The sequence below is a fragment of the Zootermopsis nevadensis genome, unplaced genomic scaffold (assembly GCF_977971745.1).
Source record: "Zootermopsis nevadensis isolate Lab colony 2312 unplaced genomic scaffold, Znev_1.0 Znev_ptg000023l, whole genome shotgun sequence".
In the NCBI taxonomy this organism is placed as follows: domain Eukaryota; kingdom Metazoa; phylum Arthropoda; class Insecta; order Blattodea; family Termopsidae; genus Zootermopsis; species Zootermopsis nevadensis.
The window spans coordinates 1450643-1471525 of record NW_028259155.1 but is presented as its reverse complement, the minus strand read 5'-3'; the positions used below and the strand labels follow the sequence as shown (position 1 = coordinate 1471525).

General features: G+C 39.0%; 3 protein-coding genes across 8 annotated transcripts in view; 1 reads left to right on the top strand and 2 right to left on the bottom strand.

Moving 5' to 3' along the window:
- Positions 1-225: 225 nt before the first annotated feature.
- Positions 226-13101, bottom strand: Gat (sodium- and chloride-dependent GABA transporter). 2 transcript variants are annotated; one of them, XM_022074609.2, is made up of 14 exons: positions 13077-13101; positions 8636-8684; positions 8060-8469; positions 7853-7954; positions 7444-7627; positions 6868-7000; positions 6196-6330; positions 4406-4509; positions 3902-4026; positions 3510-3622; positions 3206-3337; positions 2412-2615; positions 1847-2014; positions 226-1255 (listed from the first exon to the last, which is right to left on the bottom strand). In XM_022074609.2, the coding sequence occupies exons 3-14, from the start codon at positions 8430-8432 to the stop codon at positions 1166-1168; spliced, it is 1863 nt and encodes a 620-aa protein (XP_021930301.1). In that variant the 5' UTR covers positions 8433-8469; positions 8636-8684; positions 13077-13101; the 3' UTR covers positions 226-1165. The 2 variants fall into 2 exon arrangements, with proteins under 2 accessions (XP_021930301.1, XP_021930298.1); XM_022074606.2 differs by lacking the exon at positions 13077-13101 and adding an exon at positions 12384-12515.
- The window catches only part of LOC110834956 (dynamin-binding protein-like), a 27474-nt gene continuing 16765 nt past the window's right edge, over positions 10175-20883 (top strand). Inside the window, exon 1 of the mRNA XM_087354265.1 lies at positions 10175-10360. The gene's annotated coding sequence lies outside the window, so the exon portion shown is untranslated. The remainder of the gene's footprint in view (positions 10361-20883) is intronic.
- Positions 13760-20883, bottom strand: part of HisCl1 (Histamine-gated chloride channel subunit 1) — a 10242-nt gene continuing 3118 nt past the window's right edge. For all 5 annotated transcript variants that reach the window (XM_087354275.1, XM_087354273.1, XM_087354274.1 and 2 more), the window contains 6 exons: positions 19370-19596; positions 19204-19286; positions 18457-18591; positions 16467-16643; positions 15468-15673; positions 13760-14940 (listed from right to left, as the gene is read on the bottom strand). In XM_087354275.1, the coding sequence (XP_087210401.1) occupies positions 14770-14940; positions 15468-15673; positions 16467-16643; positions 18457-18591; positions 19204-19286; positions 19370-19596 (999 nt within the window). In that variant the 3' untranslated portion in view covers positions 13760-14769. The remainder of the gene's footprint in view (positions 14941-15467; positions 15674-16466; positions 16644-18456; positions 18592-19203; positions 19287-19369; positions 19597-20883) is intronic.

Below are 20883 nucleotides of genomic sequence, written 5' to 3'. Positions count from 1 at the left end.
TATTTTTAGTAGTGTGTGTGTTTTCTATAACAGCCAAGAGATATGACGTGTTCTTACATTTTTTTTTGATCTGATCCAAGTTTTCATGCTTATACCTGACACAGGTCTAGGAATCCAAGGCACCCTGACTTTCATTTCTAATGTTTGATGGTGTTAGTAACTGAGAAACTGATACAGTTGCATAGGAACATCAAATAACTTCATACTTTTCAGTAACACCCTACAATGTGTAAAAACATCTTTATTGATTTGTGTAACATAATGTTGACAGATGTATCCCCATTGAGAACTAAAAACATTAAACCATAATAGATTCTTCTACATTTTAGATGGAAGCATGCACACATATTTGAGAACAACATTAAGAAATAAAATGAAATAAAATGGCCCATGTGTTTCCATATCATTTAATAATTAATAATAGTCTGTCATTCTAACAAATAAATTAATTACAACAGAAGGCTTTACGTTATGAACCCAATATGGTCTCCTTTGAATGGCTTGCTGCTTAGCCTGGAGCGTGCGTTTAAATGGCTGGGTCATAACGAGTGACACAAAGGACCACGACCTCTGATCATGGTGCAGCTGTGCGGACAATAAGGCTGCTTGCTAGTGGAGCCCAATGTTAATGGGTTAAGGGAAAATAACCCAAATGTATCACATGACTGGGTCAAAACGTTGAGTTCATACACAAACGGTGATAATTGTACTATGTTATGAATGTCGGTGACATGAAACTAGTACTGAATTTTTGACTGGGTATTCCAATAATGACAGTATTGTTTCTAGTATGATTCACCTTTTCTGTCCATTAGTGGTCATTACTTTCTTGAGGTAATTTACCACTTGTTTCACAGATAAATTGTATTTGTCTTATATCTATGCAGATATCCCCCCTCCAGAACTGACCACATTTAACTGTAGAGTGTTTCTACAACGTGGCGAGTATCTTGTGTAAGTATTCTGAAGTTACTTCAAATTAAAGTCGTGAGTGTCTGTCTCCTAATTTTCACTTCACTCTAAGCATCAAGGATAGTCACAAGTACATTATTCACACGTCTCTTCAGTTGCAAGAACATTTCTTCTGCTCGGAATCTGGAGATCGGCAAATTGTTGCTCTCCTTCAGGAGACAGGAGTTGAACTGGATTTTGCAGAACTGGCAAATTACAGAGAAGTTATATCTGAAGGTGTTCCTGTCATCTTCCCTCGAAGACTTGCCACATCGTCTTCTATCCGTACCAGAAGTTTGACTTTCTGTAAGGAGTAGTGAAATAGATTTAAATATTTGTTTACATGCGAAATATTCACTGTTATTGAGGTTTACAGGAAGGGTAATAATTCAGGAAATTATGGAAAGAAACCTAATAATAAGAAAGTGTGTTCCTTTAATGGTTAAATTTTGTAAACCACAAAAGTGTTTAGTTATGCAATTTATAAGCATCAGTATTTTTATGGCACATTGAAAATTTAAATTCCACTAATGTTCTTACAGATTTTCTCTTTTGCTTCATTAAAGTCTGAAACTACTCCAGTCTAGAAGACTATAGGTCAGTGCATAATAAATGATAAGTTTATTTGAATGATGTAACTTGTAAACTCAAGGGAGCAATGGTGAATAGATCATGTATCCAAAGTATGTTTTGTATTATATATGGATGATGAATTATGATTTCAGATATAAAATGGAATAGAAAGTAACTTTTAGTATATGCAAAACCTCTGGGAACCTTTATATAAGCTTAAGATTGAAAATAACTTAATTTGAGGTTCACTGTGTACTGCAATATTATTAATATACAGTATGAATTAACATTAGAAGCATGCACGTATTAATTTAAGATGTACTGTTCTCATGTCTCCCGGTGTCTTCATCCATAGGTAGACCATATAGCCTGGGATGCACAACATTGAAGAAAGTGCCGTAAGCCACCCAAGGACATGACTCCACCATGGGTACTCATAATCTAGGTACTTGATTGGAGTCCACTGCACAATGTTGAAGAAAAATACTCCCTGTAATGACAAAGTTACATTCGAGTGATGATTATTAGTATGTAGGATATGAGGTTTTCACAGCGGTGAGTCTGAAGATTGCTGTTTTCAGTTATTAGTATGTTTAATGATGCTACATCTACTGCATATGTTATGCAGGGTCAGATGAGGTTATATGATTATTATTTGTTGGTTTTTATGTTGTTTTACAACATACCAAGTATGAAAGTTATTAGCTTTGATGGTTCACATTTTGATAAACCAGTTTTGGCAATTTAAATCTCTACATTATGAACACACAATAATTTTTATCAGCATTTATATTTATTGGAGCTAAGTACTGTAAAAATAGCTGATGATTTTTTTAAGGCAAAGTATCTTATTATTTGAACTATCAGCTTCTTTTATACGAACTTACCACACAAATGAGCGGTGTAGTGATGGTCCAACACAACTTCCAAAACATGAATGGGTAGTAGCCAATCATGTCTTTGATGCCATCATAAAATCGGTTTACTCCAAATGCCCACGAAATAGCGATGCATTCAAAGAAGATCAAGAACAAGAGGCAGAAGCCACTCACGGCGTATGAATCAAGGATTTGGAATACGTACATTCCACCCTAAAAGACAGTGATGTGAAAAGACATAAGAACACCAGGTCTGAAGCAATTTTCTTTAAATCTTGTTTTAAAACCTGGTGCTGTTTCTTACCGGTACCCACTCTTACAGTTTTTCACCATGAGACGAATGCAGTGACAGTTCTGTTAGCTGACGCTGTGAATAACGTCCGTCATCAAGTAGAATTTCTCATGTTCTGTACTTAATTGTTTTCATGTAAGACAATGTAAAGTCCACCATGTTGTGTCATAACATTATATTCTACCCCCATCCATCGATTCATGAATGTAATTTATTCAATGAAAACATTTGTAAGGAAAAATTCATAAATCAAAAATGAAATTCCCATTGATTTCAACACAAAAAGTTCTGACTGGTTCCTGACTCCCAGAAGGATAAACCAATGTTTTCCCATTTTTTAAAATACTGTACAGTCATAACTGAAAGGTCACTTGTTCCTTTGAACATCTCTTAAGCTTCTCTCAAAAATCAACATATGACCTAATGTTTCATTAAAACATATGAATTTCCTTATTCAGATGACAGGAGATTTCTAGTCAAATTTCCATGCTTTTGGTGTGTAGATTCTAACCTGTGATATGCAGGAGAAGCCAACGATGTATGATAAAATACACACAACAGCTATGAAAAGTTCTTTACGTCGTCGCAGAAGGAGGGGCCACTCGTCAACCATGGCAGTGATGAAGCCTTCCATGGTGCAGAACTGTGGTCAGAGATGATCTTATGTTTAAAATCAGATATTATGGAGGCAAGCACAAAGTGTAGGAAGAATTAAGCTAAATTTTATTTTGCTGTCTGTGTTTGTTTTGTTGGATTTAACTTCAAATACAGTGGCTGTTTAGTCGCTGTTTGTGGTGTCACAGCCTCCTATGTACCTGACTGTCCAGTCCAATGCAGAGCAGCATGAGGAAGAAGAGGCAGGACCAGATGGGTGCGCCAGGCAGCTGGAGCACGGCGGATGGGTACGCCAAGAACGCCAGTCCCGGGCCTGTGGGTATTGAACAGTTCCTGAGATGACCTGACTTTGACAAATGTTTCAGACACTTACATGAATGAATGTAAGAGTGTAAGAAATTGAAGTGATTACTTAAAACATATTTTTGCTTCATGGAGGATTTTGAGGCATGGTGCAAACACCCAAAAGCAGGTTCAACATCAGTAATGAATTTCTGTGAAAGATTACAGTCTGATTAATGTTTCGCTGTTAAGTTTCCTACACGACGAGGAAGAATTTTAATAAAATATTAAGAATGTTGATGCGTCTTACCAGAAGCCGCCACCTCTGCCACTGGCTTCTGCTGTTCGTGTGCCATGAACCCCACAACAGAAAATATGACAAAACCGGCAAATATACTGGTACTAGAGTTGATGGAGCATACGATTAAAGCGTCCCTGAAACCAAAATGCATTAATTACATCAAAAGAGAAGAGTTATCTTATTGTGCTTACTTCACTATGTTGTGCCACTTCATTATCAGTATCATCAGATGATTCAGCACTTAATTGGTATTATAAATTTTTCTTAAGTCATCCTGTTTTTCCTTTCAGCTTATGTTCTTCCAGTTTATATGGGATTTGATGTAGATTAACGTGACATTATAAATACAATTCATACTGGTACACAGACTTTCATAATAAGCTGTTTCATTTGAATGGTACGACAAACATACTTAATGCTAATGGTTCTTGCAAAGTCTGATCTCTGAGCTTGTATTTTGATTTTAGGATTATGAATATCTCTTCAAGAATATAAAGTTAATGTGGTACTTACTTGTACACATTGTTGGTGAATTTGTTGTAGCTTCCCAAAGCTACAAGTGTTCCAAGTCCTAGACCGTACGAGAAGAAAATCTGTGTCACAGCGTCAATCCACACCTGTAAAAACACATTAGGCGCACGTGTTTGACAATGTTGGTGTTGATGAAAGATTCTCGGGTTACAAGCCACCATATCTTCTGCCAGAGTATCTTTCAAGTTCAGTCGCCGCGAAGGCTTCACTTTATACAATGTTGGTTCTGTTTTCAAGTGCTATTAAATCAGCAACCATTCTGTCGTTTCTAGCAACTTTCGGATGGTATATAAATGTGAAGATCACACGATCATCCATTAGGTAGGGAAAATTAATTTTTGTATTATTATCTTGTACACATTTCTTCTTTATATATAGGACCTACTTTACTTAGGATAGAATCTCATTTAAATTTCAATGGCAATGTGTACTACGAGGGTCGCTCATTAAATAATGCCCCACATTTTTTTTCTCAGCCAATAATGAAGATAGAAAAGTGTACTTTTACATGCTTGAGATTTGATGTTTCTCGCGTTCGTGTACGGAGTTTCAAATGATTCCAACCAATGGCGGAGCTGTAGTGAACTGTTAAAATGGCGTCTGTGAACGACTCTCGTTACAAGCAACGAGCTGTAATTGAATTCTTTTTTGCTGAAAAAGAAACTGTGGTGAACATTCATAAACGTTTGTGTGCTGTGTATGGAAGCTGTGCAGTCGATAGGAGCACCGTTGGTCGCTGGGCTAAGAGAGTTAAAGCTTCAGGAAGTGAAGAAACCGAGCTCCGTGATCTGCCGCGCTCTGGGCGTCCTGCCACAGCCACCACTCCAGACATGTTGAACCGCGCGGATGCCATTATTCGTGAGGATCGGCGCATCACAACTCGACAATTGGCCCAACAGCTTTCAGTCAGCAATGGAAGTGTAATTGCAATTATCCGGGCTCTTGCATATTCGAAGGTGTGCGCAAGATGGGTTCCACGAAGTCTCACAGCAGACCACAGGATTCAAAGGAAAACAATTTTTTCTGAATTGTTGGAAGCGTTTTGATGCTGAGGGATCATTACAGGTGACGAAACCTGGATACACCACTTTGAGCCGGAGACAAAAAGGCAGTCAATGGAGTGGCATCACCCTCAATCACCGAGAAAGAAGAAATTCAAGTCAACTCCCTCCGCCGGAAAAGTCATGATGACTGTCTTTTGGGACAGTGATGGGTTCATTCTTGTGGATGTAATGCCAAGAGGTGCGAGACGCGTACATCGGGACCCTGAAACCCTCAAGAAGCGTTTCCGACGAGCTCGGCCTCACAAGCATCCAGCAGAAATTTTGCTCCTGCACGACAATGCACGCCCTCACACAAGTCTGAGAACCCGGGAAGAAATCACCAAATTGGGTTGGACGGTGCTACCCCATCCACCCTACAGTCCAGATCTGGCACCCTCCGACTTTCATCTCTTTGGGCCACTCAAAGATGCTATCCGCGGAACAAGATTTGAAGATGACGAGAGCGTGATTCAAGCAGTGAGGACATGGCTACGTTCACAGGACAAGAGCTGGTACTGGCAAGGCATGCACGCACTTGTTCCACGATGGCGTAAAGCCGTACAAGTTGATGGGGACTATGTGGAAAAATAGTATGTGTAAGGGAAACATTGATTTATATTGTCACTAAATTTCAGCCATCTTGAATAAATATATTCTGAGGAAAAAAATGTGGGGCATTACTTAATGAGCGACCCTCGTATATGTTACTAAAAGTTGTCTTTTACTTACTTCAGACTCCCTGAGCTTCGATAAATTAGGACTGATGTAGAAACGGATTCCTTCAATTGCTCCAGGAAGAGTGATGCCACGTATCAGCAGCACAGTCAGCAGAACATATGGGAACAGAGCCGTAAAATACACCACCTGCAATGCACGTCGTAACAAATCATAATTTTGAATAACACGCTGGAAGCTTACACTTGTCAACGGTATGTATTAAACAGGTGATACAATATAGGGCATCCACTTCTGTCTTTGAAAAGTTCCCAACTTCATGTTTATTGTTAATAATGCAAATTTTTAGCCTACTTTCTTAAGCAAACACAAAACAGGATTGTGAAAACTTTTGTCTTCCTAAGATCTGTGGGACAGTAAAGTGGTCATTTTGTAAGATACAATTTTTTGACTATTAAAGTACAGTCCACGACTGTAATTTTGAGATTTGCGGGGTTAAGGAGGAAAGATAGCGTCTGCCTTTTAATGCTATGGACTTCCTGCATTCCTTGCAAGTCTCGAGATTACAGCCGTGGACTGTAGTACCATTCTGTATAATGACTTTGTCTGACAAACACTGCCAGGTGGGAGCCTGACAATTTTTCTGGAACATTGTTTTGTGCTGAAAGGTGCCAGATGCCACGAAAACTTCAGTCTGTATTTTGGGTGTTGAATTACTTGACTCACCTTTCCCGTCCATTTAACACCTTTCCATATGCAGAAGTAGCACAGGATCCATACGAGAAGCAATGTCCCGGCTAGTTCCCAGCGGATGCTGCCCACATGTTCCACTCCTTCCGAGATCTGCAGCGTTCGGCGCCTGGACACACAACAAAACCATTCATGATTGTGTCCCTCGCAAAGTAGAGCTGTTTGTTTTGAAAAGCCTAAAACTTGTACTGAACATCATGATGGGTTAGCAGTTGAAGTCATCATTTGCAACTCGTGGTTTAAGTATTTGATGGAGTGGGGATCTGAAGTTGACTTGCGTAACTATCATCACCTTGCCTGAGATTTCCCTTAGATTTTATACAGGTAGTATATCTAGCGACTACAGTGGGGCATTGCCAGTCCACTATTTCCAATCACCATTTTGGTTGTCGCAAATCATGAATGACTCAGTCTTGTTCCAGAGTCCCGTCGTGTAGCGATGACCGTACAATACAGCATCATCATGTGTCTTTATATGAATCTTATCAAATGGGATTTTCTATATATTTTTCAATGGGATTTACACTAGTACATAATGAGAGGGTAACTTACTCCCAAAACTCTTTGACGGGGTCAGTGAGGTCCTTGACAGAGATGTTGTACTGGTTGATGGAGCACACTTTGTTGTACGCCGTGCTGTTGTACGACTGCTCCCAGCATGTGAGGTTACCTCTCTCATATGCGTTCACGCAGTTACGGGTATTCCAGTAATTGTTGCATGTCCTCCATGGCACGTCTGCAAGCAAGCCGCGCAAAGTCATACACTAGATCAGGTATTGAAGATTTTCAAGGTGCCAACATAGTAAATGTAAGTAACAGGAGAGAGTTAGTATTACTGAAATAGAGGCTGATGTGAGTTACTTGTGTTAGTAACAAGGTATTGTGGTGAACCTCAGGATTTCATAGGAAAGGGTAGTCTTTTAAGAACTTAGCAGCTGAAGGGAGGGCTCTTCATGTTTACCTGATCTCATTGACATGAAGAAGTAGAAGATGGCCCATGCGAGGATCACGATGTAGTACACGTTCATCCAGCAAGACATGACTGCCGCTGCATAACCGATACCTGCGCAAACAGTTCAGCCACTGACAGGAATTCACCAAGATGATATTAGTATTTTCTGTGTTAGCTAGGAGGAACATAGCCACTAATTCTGGAAACGGAATATACCTTTGAAGATGGGTGCAATTTGGAAGACGCCAAGACCTCCGATGGTGAGCATCTGACCCAAGGCGAGTTCCATGAAGAACATGGGGATACCGGCTAAAATGAGGGTAAGGAAGTAGGGGATCAGGAAGGCGCCTCCACCATTCTTGTAGCAAAGGTACGGGAAACGCCATACATTGCCCAGACCGATGGCCAAACCCACGACCGACAGGATGAAGTCTAGCTTGCCACTCCATGTCCCTCGCTCCGGGAGATCTTCCGCCTTGCTCTTGGTCCCTGACACCACCGCACCTGTGCTGCTGCTGCTACACTGGTTCATCTCCAAGGAGAATAGATGCTTCTCGTTGGCGAGCGGACTCTCCCGGGTCTCCGTCATCCTGTGGGCCTCTGGCTCATCCCAGCGCCCTGGCCACCTGTGCATTAGATGTACGTCACTATGTTGGCTGGGTGTTCAGTGACTTTAAAGATCAGACAGGTTTTACCTGGAACTGCAGCTGTGGACCTGAGAGGGAGGAAGTGATAGGATGCTGTAGAAAACAGCACAATGACGCTGACAGATCTGGGTGCGATTGCACTTACCGCTGGCTGTAACCCCGATGGGCTGTTCACGCGCCGCTCTGCTCCTTGTCTGGAACCATTCGGTGGCCATCCCAGAAAAGAGTTGAGAAAGATTGTGTTATATTAGAGTATTTGTATTTACGTACACCATTAACATCGTCATTAGCAGATCAGATAAAGCTAGCATAGGTCCTTTGTACACATATAAGAAAACAGAAAATGTAATCGATTTCCTGTTAGGTTTTCATTACAGTCTCTTAAATGATCTTTCTAAACTTGCTTTTTCCTGTGCTTGTGTATTATAATTTATTTTGGTATTTAGTTGTTTTATATTATTATTAGGGAATAGTAGCCTAACCTGATAGCTGGTTAAAATGATGCACCTGTTATTGACAACTGTTTTTCAAGAATTATTTTAAATCTCGCGGCGTTAGATTGGTTATGTTGGTAACCTTATCGAGTGTAAGATGGCGTGGTGAAGGAGCGCGGGCTTTAAGATTTGTGTGCAAAAGTATGTGTTCTGGCGTTTGTCTTAACGGGTTTACAGTCTCAATGAATCAGAATTGGTAGCTTAAGATTTGTGAACAGTTTTTTGAAACATATCCAGTGAAGACTTTGGAGGTAAGTTATAATTAGTATTAATTACTTTCATACTTTGTTGTGCATTTATGTTGTGGTTAGGAAAACAAGGGCAGCCAACTTGGGTTAAATGGAAACCAGGTTTGTGTGTGATCTCTGTGCACAGAGTATTTGTGTTTCTCAGTCGATATGTGTCATGTTCGATTTAGGGTTTAACGTTTAACCTCTTTATTACGCAGTTTGCGTGAAAAAGCAAAGCTGTCGTTATTAAACACGTAAAATCATTACTCGTGCCTCTGGAGCATCGCAGTTTTTACAAATTAAGAAGTGTCACCAACTCCTCGCGTCGTTTGTTGTTGTAACGTGTGCATTAGCTGTTAAGGTTACGTGTCGGACGTTGTAATTAAAGTTGAAGTTATCGCACGACGATTCATCAACTGGTTCCGCTTTTTATCGGCCCGTTGACGAAGTTTGTCGTCAATTCAACACTGAAGAACGTGAGTTTAGTTTTCCAGTCCAAACAAAGCTAAACGTTAACGTATTTAACAATCAAGGCACGTTCTCCTTGGATGAAATTGGCTTACAATACGAGACATTTACTTTTATCGTAACAAAGATTATACAATTTGTTTTCCGGAAGTGACGCCATACGTCGAATTTTGGTGTTTAAATTTGCATGGGTCAATCAGTGAGGAATTACGTGTCAGTTTTTGATTCCATGTTTTAAGTTGTAATGCTAATGTATAATTCACCCTGCAATTCCCGTTATTACATTTCTATATAATATATTGTACAAAATGTGGATTGCACTGCAAACTGTCATTCTTCGTCTTCTCAGTTTCTAGAATATTTTAATTATATAATAATAAGGAAACAACAAGCTGTCGACGTTTCAGTAGCAGCAACCATGACATTTGTCACGCTATGGTCGTTCGTGATATAAATAAAAAGGCTGTCACTTAAATAACCTAAAAAAATATCACATAACAGCATAATTTACACTTGAATATGCAAACAGACTATAAAAAAACATATTTAGCCTAAAGACGCGAGGTTTTAAGCTACATAAGATGGCAGCACTAGTTGTAACAACATTTGTGGTGTGAAAAAGTGAAAGTCTTTGATTTCCATCAGACCTCACGATAGTACACAACAGACAGCTGCAACGTAAGTAGTGAACCATTGCTGTAATCATAACGTAAGGAGTATTATTAAAATTTAAAGCAATTTCCAGTGAATAGTTTCCATTTCATGTATTTTATACGATATCTTGTTAATATATTTACAGGATTAATATTACACTGTATATTATATTTTATTGGTCGCAATGAAAGTATTCCCATTCAGTCCGTAGGACATCAATTATTTCATGAAGAAAATTATTCGAAATTTATTACAGCATTGGGGAAATACAGACTAATTCAGTTCCTGTTGTAATTATGTATGTATTTATGCTTCTAATTGACTTTAATGCTTGTGAATGAGTGCTTTGTTAAGTGGGACCACGTATTATTATGTACTCATTTTATTTCTACAGGTATCCTCATAATCTAATAGTCAAAAAAGACTGCATTTACATTAGACAGTCGCCTGTTGAATTTTTATTCAGTGAGTTAAATACGAGAGGCTCGAGATAGCTAAGAATTTTTTATAGCGCAAATTTAAATCTTTGTTTTTATCTACATTTATCACTAATTCGACTGTACTTCGTGCACAAGTTTAAGTGACAGTGACTTATTTTAAGGCTCTGTCCAGAACTTCCATTCTACGTCAATATAGGTACAAAATACGACTTTCATGCATTCTGTCTTGTTTTTAGCCACGCCTAAACCCTAAATTTTTAGTTTTGAAACAGACTTAGACCACTTTTCTTCAGACAACGCCTTTGTGTATCTAATCTATAGGATGCCCCAAAAATACCTTTACAGATAACCAGTAGATACGTCAGAATTGTGTATAAATATTTTTTGGGACCCCTGTATTACAGACAAGAGCGTGTGGGTTGCTCAGAAAGCAAATGAAGAAGGGAAAAATCGGGAGGTTCTGTTCCGCACAGAGCACTGTAACTGCGTGATTGGTAATTACTGGTCTCCGTACCAGGCAAGGGGTGGGGTGGAGATGGCTTTGCGTAACAAGGCGCGTCCGGCCGTCTAACCCTCACACCTCGTAAACTCATTAAGTCGTCGAGTTTACTCGTTTGTGGCGTGCAATGTCGCAACAAAACTGTGATCCTCTCTGGGGAAAAAAAAACGAAGAACAACTACAGATATATTTTTCTTTAAATATTTATTACGCCAAAGGATGTCGTGAATCGAGTCCTTTTTGATGAATTATTTGTCACTTAGAAAACCAAGAATTTTTCCTCGCATTTTATGATACTTTAAGTTTTAAATTCCGTGTTCCCAGAATCTCACCTTCTTTCTTATGCCATGAGAGAGATTAACCCAGTACAAGCCCTCACGTACTTTATCTTTAAGATCCGTTTTAATATTATTCTCAAATATATCCTATGCCACCAGATTGCTGTCTTCCGTGGAGGTGTTTCGACTAAAATTCTGTATGCATTTCTCGTTTTACTTATCGCGCTAAGTTCATCGTACTTCGATGTAATGTCCCTAACAGTATTTTATGATGTGAGCAAATAATGAAGTTCCTCATTATGTATTTTTCTCCGTTTTCGTGTCGTGATTATTTCACTAAGCGACAACCGAATGTTCGAGGTGGAGTGGTTAGCACTCCAGCTACACATTCGGTAGGTCCCGGATTCAAAAATCTCGACCCGGAGACCTTCTGTCCTGACTGGGGTTTCTGTAGATTTCCTCAGTCCCTCCAGGAAACTACCGGGATAGTACCTTAAAATAGGCCACGACATCTTCCTTCCATATTTTTCTTTTTCCAATTTATTATCCACTGCCATCCTCTCATTCGAAATTTTTTTATGATTTTGACAAAGACTTAATACAAAACGCGCCAACACTTAACATTACTTTTTTTATCTTAAAATAGGACTTAAATAAGATCGTATTATTTACGTGAAGATCTTATAATATTAAGAACAGAGGTAGTTTTGATTTTGTTGGAAGTTTAAGAACAACCCTTTCATTCACTGCAGTCGTGAGTTTTCCGGACACTAGCCCATCGCTGCTTCAGAGATGCCACTAAGAGGACAAGACACAACCAACAGACTCACCCGTGATCTCTTCTGCACTGTTCCTGGTCCCTTCCCCTGGGGATGCGAAATGCAAGTGAGTTGCACGGACTCACAGCCAAGTGAGCAGGCAGTCAGATTGGAAATCCTCCCTCCCCACCTCCCGCCTCAATTAAATGGGATGGGTGCATATCCATCGTAGTAAACATTCTGGTGGGAACCTCGGGCAGCTGTCCTCATTTGTTTTGTTATTCTAATAGTCCTCCATTAAGCTGGGAACGAGTCCAATATTCAGAAGTTTACATTTTTATACGTTCTCTGCACTGAACCCAAAAAACGACTCGTGATTGTCTACGCGTCTCTCTGACCATTTTATATGCGGTTCGATTCCCGACTGGACCAGGAATGTGTGCAACCTTGTACGCTACAGATCTGCTCTGGGGCACTCACAGCCTTCTATACAATGAGAACCTGGATAAAGCGACCATAGCTTCAGGCTAACCTTTCACCTTCTTAATTTCGAGGTAAATAACAGATGGAGTCTTTTCTTTATTCCCATCATACTTTCTTATAACTTGTATCAATTATACATTATAATTGAGTACAAGAGTACTTTTAAATTTTACGTGATTCGGTGGGAATAAAAGTTAATTTCTGCTATTGGATGCCTCATATTTCGAGGATATATGAGTCGAATATGATCAATTTTAAGGATATTGTAATTCATACACTAACCTAAATGAATTTCATAATTCAAGATGGCCGAATACGATCTGAGCTGTCAGCAGCAAACCGGGATGCATAGTTCTAGGATGAAGACTGCTTTGTCCACGTACGTGTTCATAAAATTGCACTAATTCAACTCTCACGGGTCATGAGGCGAATCCAGCGGCTCGTTTGGCCAATTGTTGAACCAATCTGCGAGACGCTGGTGGCGTAGCGTAAATTTTTTGGTTGCAAACTCGCTCCGAGCAGAGTTCCCTGGTGTTCCCGCGCCAATTTCCTGCACATCCTCTGTTTCAACATTTGATCAACCATCCCACACGAGCAAAGGAAGAGGCAATAGCTAGATCACGTGACCGGAAACGAGGCATCATTGCTGTGTGTGTGTGTCGCGGGCGGTGGGTTTCAAGGGGACCGGGTGTGTTCACCTACACAAATCCCGGTTCTGTTGTTAACAGGAAGTAGATGGCGATGTCTCTTCTGGGTGTTCTAGTCAGAGTGGGATCAGGTTTATATTGCGTCCAAGTCCACAGGTCGAATCCGAGATCAGAGAATCAGCAAACGATTATATCTGACATGGTATTGATTAAAGACTAAAGTTTTTCCGTGAGGGAAAATTTATCACTCAGGATTGTATATCTGATATCTCAAGAGTACGGGGTCAGATATTCAGATTTGTAAGAATGAAGGCTGTATTATTCCTTGCGTCTTTATTCATTCACGTGTTTATATTTATCTAATGGCGGAATATTTGAGAACATTGTGCTATGCTGAGGAGAATATATAGCTCTAAAAGGGAGGAAGTATCCGGAGGCTGGAGATAAATACATGATGAGGGAGCTTCACAATTTAGAGGGTGGTCAGATCGAAGACTATTTTGGCAGGACATACATCACGCATAGGTGATATAAGAAATATGTAAACAGTTGTTAGGGAAACTTGAAGATATGAGAACACTTTAAAGTCCTACGTGTAGACTGGATAATAATTTTAAAATGGCTGTAAAGTGGATTAATGTGGACTTACACAGCGGCGAGCTCTTGAGAACACAGTAATAGACGTTCCCTTTCTATAGAATGAGGGTCATTTGACTAGCCGAACACAGATAACTTGTTATCTGAACAGTAGAATTTTTTTGGACTGGGAAGAGTTTGTGAAACCCGTTTAATCACGTGTGTATTTTCGTGACTGACAAGAACCAGGACAACTCCTGACTGCTTGTTTACATTCCTAACAGCTACCAGCAGTTATTAGAAGTTTTGTTGACTTTCAGAAAATTGGATGTTTGCCATGAAGACAAGAGTTTTATTTATCCTGGTTAGATGTGAATTTGATGGTGGTGGTGATTATCTGCATTTGGGCGCCGTTTAGACTTGATAGATGCCAACGTTTAGGAGTAACATACTGTCTCTATTTTTAGCCCTGAAGATGGCATCGACCGACGAGTCAACACGGCTTCAAAACCTTTTAGTCACTAATAAACTATTGCTATTTCTGTGTTCTAAAGCGCAGATCAGCTGTTTTCCCTTCCTTTGATGTTTGCTTGTTTATTCCTTTGGGAATTCAGCCATTGAAAGTAGTTCTATAAATAAAATTTATACAGGTAAATGGGACTTCAACTGGATAGGCGTCTCTTTACCATTTACCACGAGATATTATTGGATGAAGTTCACATACTAATTTCAATAGTTAACAGTAGTTGTGCTTATAGGAAGGATGACCAATACACGACGTTTAAAATAAGGAAGGAGAATGGGAAGAAGAATCGAGATATTTTATCGATGTACAACGCCGTCTGGCGTCCGTTGCAGAAAGTAGCGTACTGTGGGGTCACAGACAGCGACCTGATGGGGCTTCGAACTGTGGGTCCCTCGTCCTGTAAGCAAACAACAGACGAAAGTGAATTTGTTTGGATGTGATTAAGTGAAGGCAAGTCTATAAGCTGCGAGATCTGGTTTTGTGACTCTTTTGTACTTAAAAATGTATCAAGTGATGATCGCAGTGGACATGACTTTGAATTTTATGTGTGCATTTGTCCGTAGATGTGAATTAGCTCTATCGATTGTGCCCAACAGAGTAGGTTTTATCTGAAGACAGACATAGACTTCCATCTCCGAAACGTCGTGGTTTTTTAATAGATGTTATTTAGTCTTGGACGATGGATAATATCCAGAAAACAGTTTATTTCAACAACGCGCCATCATCACGAACTTTCAGAATTGAATATTGAAGTTCACAGTCCATATGTGAGGTGCTTGGAAGCGGATTATACAGGGTGTTATCAGTTTGTTTGCATATGTTGGCGCGCGCTTAGGCAAGGTAGCCGGACGCTTCTGCTGTCAAGTAGGGCAGCTCGCTTCAGGTCTACACTGTCTACGAAACTCGCTGTATAGAGAGGGTTACCTTGAAGTCTTCTACAGCATTTGTTATATCGTCCTCTGAATAGCCTTTCATAGCTTTGGTTGCCACTGGACCCATGTAATTGTTTACGACAGCGAACTCCATTAGGGACAGGAAAACGAACACAGAGCAAGATGACATCCACACGTCGATGGCTTTCACGTAGGATACTGGTGGAAGTAACTGCTGAGACTGTGTGTTTTGTGTTGCTGTAACATCACAAGGCGAGATTTACAGAAGATTAAATAATAAATCGCTTCAACAAATTATTTTCTATCACTGATTGTATCACAAATATTTCGTGTAATCAATTATAGATGGCAACATTGACAGTTTATGTAGCCACTGGTGTTTGGAAATGCGATCGAGTGGTGGACGTGACAGACAGATCGATCGTATAGTTCATGCGGCCACTGATACAAGGCAGCGAGAATAATTTATAACATCACCGTTAGATGGTAGCACGACGAGTTAATGTATTAAATGACAGATGGCAGCATAATATGTAATGACGTCACTACAGATGATAGTCAAACCACAACATGGTTTTGAGCATCCGTGACGTTGGTATTACCGATTGTTGGAAATCGCAAAGTACAATTTTGGAAGAGCTCCCAGTGGCATAACAGATATAATGAAAATCAATTTGTTTTCGAGTTATATTGGTGAATATGTAGTTTGTACCACCACCGATAAGTGGCAGCACGATATCAGCTGGAAGACGCTGCGGAGAGATATTAGAGAAGAGGTTCACAAATGAATTTCAAAGAAAGTGATTTTGTGGAGCAGCTGAATCAGACTTCATTTTGCTGTGAACACGGTAATGGGCCTATAGTCTCAAAAGATAGGTAGATATTTTGATTAGCTTAGCTGCTGTCAGTTTTTCAAGACCTACTAAGCTCCATGAACTTGTGTGTTGGAATTTGGGTTGATTTATGAATGAAATGACATAGTTCCTATTAGATACAATAGCACAGACTATAATGTGAGGTGTGTACCCACCAAGTGTTAGGAGTGAAGTAACGCCGAGGGTGACCCGAGCTGGAATAGCCTCGGGTTTGATCCAGAACGAGATCCAAGACATGACCACGATCAGAGCAGATGGGATGTAAGTGTGGAACAAGTGGTACCCTAGTCTTCGCCTCAAGTTGAAAACCACAGCTAGACAAGTAAAATTACCTGCAACATTTTCAAACCCAGGTGAACATGTACTCAGACCAGTCAATAATTTATTTTTTACTTAAGTAACAGTACACCCATCACAGGTGTAATGCAGGACTTAAGGAGATAAGAAGTTATTGAAATGACTAGTGAGATATGGCATAACATCCAGACTAAATTTCATGAAATAAAATAGTGTAGTTGCGTCATATTGTGATTTATTAAATTAAAATTAAATTATTTGGTTATTCCGTCAAATCACAATGTATTTAAAATAAGATAATTAAAATAATTAAAATATCATTCTTTGTTCCATATTGAATAATCCAATTGTAAATCGATTATTCGATATGGAACAAAGAATGATATTTTAATTATCTTATTTTAAATACATTGTGATTTGACGGAATAACCAAATAATTTAATTTTAAATTTCATGAGTTTTCGTTGAGCCTTTCTCTAGTTATTAATTTCATACAGATCGTTGTTGGTTGTGAAGAGATTGGGTTAGGTTGGGTTGATTTAGGTTAGGTTAATTTACAAATGGGAATGCTTTCCGGTGTTGGAATTATCGTTCTTCCTGCATGTGTTATGCTTTTTCTTATTTTGTAATACGTAGTTGTGGTGCTGTAAAGTGTACATCAACTTATAACAGTCATGATTTTAGGTCTGCTGTTAATGCATGACGTCATCTCCTGGGCCACACGCGTCACGGGTATTTACCTAATTATCGGGGAGAGTCACCCATCTAGTATGCATCCTATCTTCCTTCGTAGCGTTATAGACATATATCCTGTTGGAAAATTTCGCCGTGGAACTCTGGTTGTGAGGGAAAGCTGTTTATAGCCGCGGAATATCTTCTGACATTTCTTTAGAGTATTATTTTTTTTAAGATGATAGAGTTGCGTCATATTGTGAAAATATATATTTAATTAATTAATCTTGTCCGTCTAATCACAATTTAAAATTTAAAATTAAGATAGTTAAAATACCATGTGATGCTCCTTATCGAAACATTCGATTTTACATTTGGAACATCACTTTCTCACTACATGTTTCGGTTCTTAGATGAACCATCTTCAGGTGTGTAAAAATTAAAATTATATAAATTTAAAACTTAATCATAATTTCTTATATGCAAGTTTTTTTGTAGTTGTTTATCAGTTATTAGTGATGTTCACTTCCAGATTCCATTTTAATATATTTGAAGTTGTTCTATATATGTGCGTCGTGTTTAAATAAACTTTTAGGTTGGTGAATGTTTTTGTTGGTGTTTTTTTTATATCAGTCTGAGATGAGAGGTGTAGATGAGTTCCGACTGTCTGGAAGTACTATCGTATTAACTATCTTAATTTTAAAATTTTAAATTGTGATTAGACGGACAAGATTAATTAATTAATTTTTTTTGTTCTCACAAACCAATGTTATAAAGATTTAGAAGATTGTCATGTAGGAAATTCTAGTTTATTTTGATTTTTTAAAATAATTACGACAATTTTTTTTATATAATTTTCTGACAAAGATACCTTCCTCGATTTTTACGTCTTTTAATTGTTTGAAACTTCCGTATTAAGTGACGAAGACCTTAGATGTTTTTGTCGAAAGCCATCACAGGATATTTTACAGGGTCCTCTTTTTATGCAGCGGAGGAGAATCCCATATTAATACGTCTGTCAGATTTTTTTCAGGAACACAGATACATGCAAATTCTAGGGCTTGGTTCTTAGTATTATTTGATCGTGGAAATGTTCTCATCTGTTCCGGATATAGAGGTAAACGGAATTATGACGAGGTAGGAAGTTTTACTTAGGCTTAATAGCCGGTAACAGACCTGTAGAATATTCAATTGTGCAGTCTGCAGTGTAATTGTTAGAAATGTCGAGTTGCGGAAGTTCGATGTCTGGGTTCACAACTAGGGGATCAGTGACGTTCCATATGAATACCAAGTCGTCCACTGTATGTGACACTGTAACAAAACGCTGTATTAGGGGATTCGATTACTCGAACTATAAACTCGATAAATATACTCAGAATCGATCGATGTAATAGAATTATTATTACGTCTGTAATTTATGAACATGTGCTCCCGTTGAAAAGAATATCATTAGTTGGATTGGAGACTTAATGAATTAAACTATTGGGGAAATTGACTTTACTGTATAAAATTAAATCGTGACTTTTCGACATCGGAGGAACATTCTGTTAACGTACAGAATTTTTATTTTATTTATTTATTTAGTGTTCTGTCTGACGACAGGTCCATATGAACAGGATCCTTCCATCCTTTTCTCGGACTGGGACCTGTTCATATACGTTCTTGGCAGATGATCCAGAAGTGGTTTGCCATTGCCTTCTTCTGTGTGTGAATGGAGTAATTGCTGGGATGCCACGGAGAAAAACTCCGTGTTGCCTAGACCACGGCCTTGCCCAACACAAGTTATAAATCGAACCCGAGACCCCTGGATTAACAAGGCCAGCGTTCTAACCGCTAGACCACCGTGGCTAACGTACAGAATATTCAACTAAAATGAAAAAAAGGACTACGTAGATTAATCACAGATTTAAAATATTCACTTACAACTTTCAATCATCATCGTGCAGATCTGGGTGTCGTGTGGATACGACTCGAACTTCATAGCGCAGGATAGCACCAGTGTCAGTCTGAGAACAAAAAAGAAACGAATTCCGTCTCCTGTGGTCAGATGCTGTCTGCTCTGATGATACGTTCAGTCCTCGATACTTACTTCGACATATATAAAAGAGTCTTGTCATGGTACAGCCACAGGTAATGGTTGGGGATGCTCATCTCGTGGAACGTCACTTTCTTGGCGTTCTTGAAGAAGCAGTCGGGCCTCCAGATGTTATGAAGCCAGTCCACATCCAAAATTCGATAGTCCTCGCTCATGTACTCTGGCAGTCTGAGTCTCGCATCTCGCCAACTCTGCGCCAGGAAGATGTCAGCGACGTACGTCTGTGACATGTTCGAACACAGTCTCCAGTGGCAGGCGAAGTTGTCCACTTTTCGAAATACAGGGGTTCCTTGAATTTGTTTATCTAGAGTTTATTTAAAAACCCTTTTTCAGTAGGTCAGACTATATAGCGTTGAGGACCGATATTTCGTTTTAAATTTTAATGTGTATTGAATGTGATGTGATCGCCGAACAGATTCAGTTGTGACGTAACAAATGACATTTATGTACAGTTTGTAGGAAGAGAGATTATGGCAGTCTGATTAAGTCGTGTTTAGTGATTAAGTGACATTAACCATATGATGGTTTGTAAATATGCATTTCCGTCGGATGTGGGATTTCAGTTCACGCAACGAATGAACGAGTCACACGCGAGAGTGAATTCACAATCACGCCACTGAAATGCTCGTTTTTCTTCTCAGTTAGGTTAGGTTATTTTAGGTTAGATTAGGTTAGGTTAGATTAGATTAGGTTAGGTTATTTTAGGTTAGATTAGGTTAGGTTAGATTAGATTAGGTTAGGATAGGTTAGATTAGGTTAGGTTAGGTTATTTTAGGTTAGATTAGGTTAGGTTAGATTAGATTAGGTTAGGTTAGGTTAGATTAGATTAGATTAGGTTAGGATAGGTTAGGTTAGGTTAGATTAGGTTAGATTAGATTAGGTTAGGATAGGTTAGGTTAGGTTAGATTAGGTTAGATTAGATTAGGTTAGGTTAGGTGTATTTGGACAATGCTAGAAAATTACGATTTGCCACAGCGTGAAGGACGTCTTAAAAATCATCCACGAGCAGCATGGGACAACCCCAAATTTCTTCAATGTGCAACAATTATTGAAAGGCCCTGTTTTTTTTAAATAGTGAATCAGTCAACAAGAATGGACGTGTGTTCTTTGTGGTGCACTTAAATCACAAACGTGTTTCTTACCGGAAGCTATAGATATAGATATTCAAAACACGTTGTAGCGCAAATGTTTAACCCTTTAAAAGCCCAGTGGTAACTATGTGTACCACCTGCTTTAAAAATCAATAGCTCTGAGTTTTGTATTTGTGTTTCGTATGTTTTTCTCTGTAAACAGAGATTATTTCCTTGAACAGCATTAACCACTTGATCTTTGTAATGGTTAAGTGATGTGTTTGCTTTGCGGTACGGACTGAATTCTTAAATATTATTTATACGAGCTTTGGCTTCAATCGTTTAAAGCTGAATTACAAGTTCGGTTTATGCCGAGCTACAAACGGTGCTCAGATTTAAATATAAGTGCGTTGTTACAATTTTTTGACAGTCTGTCAT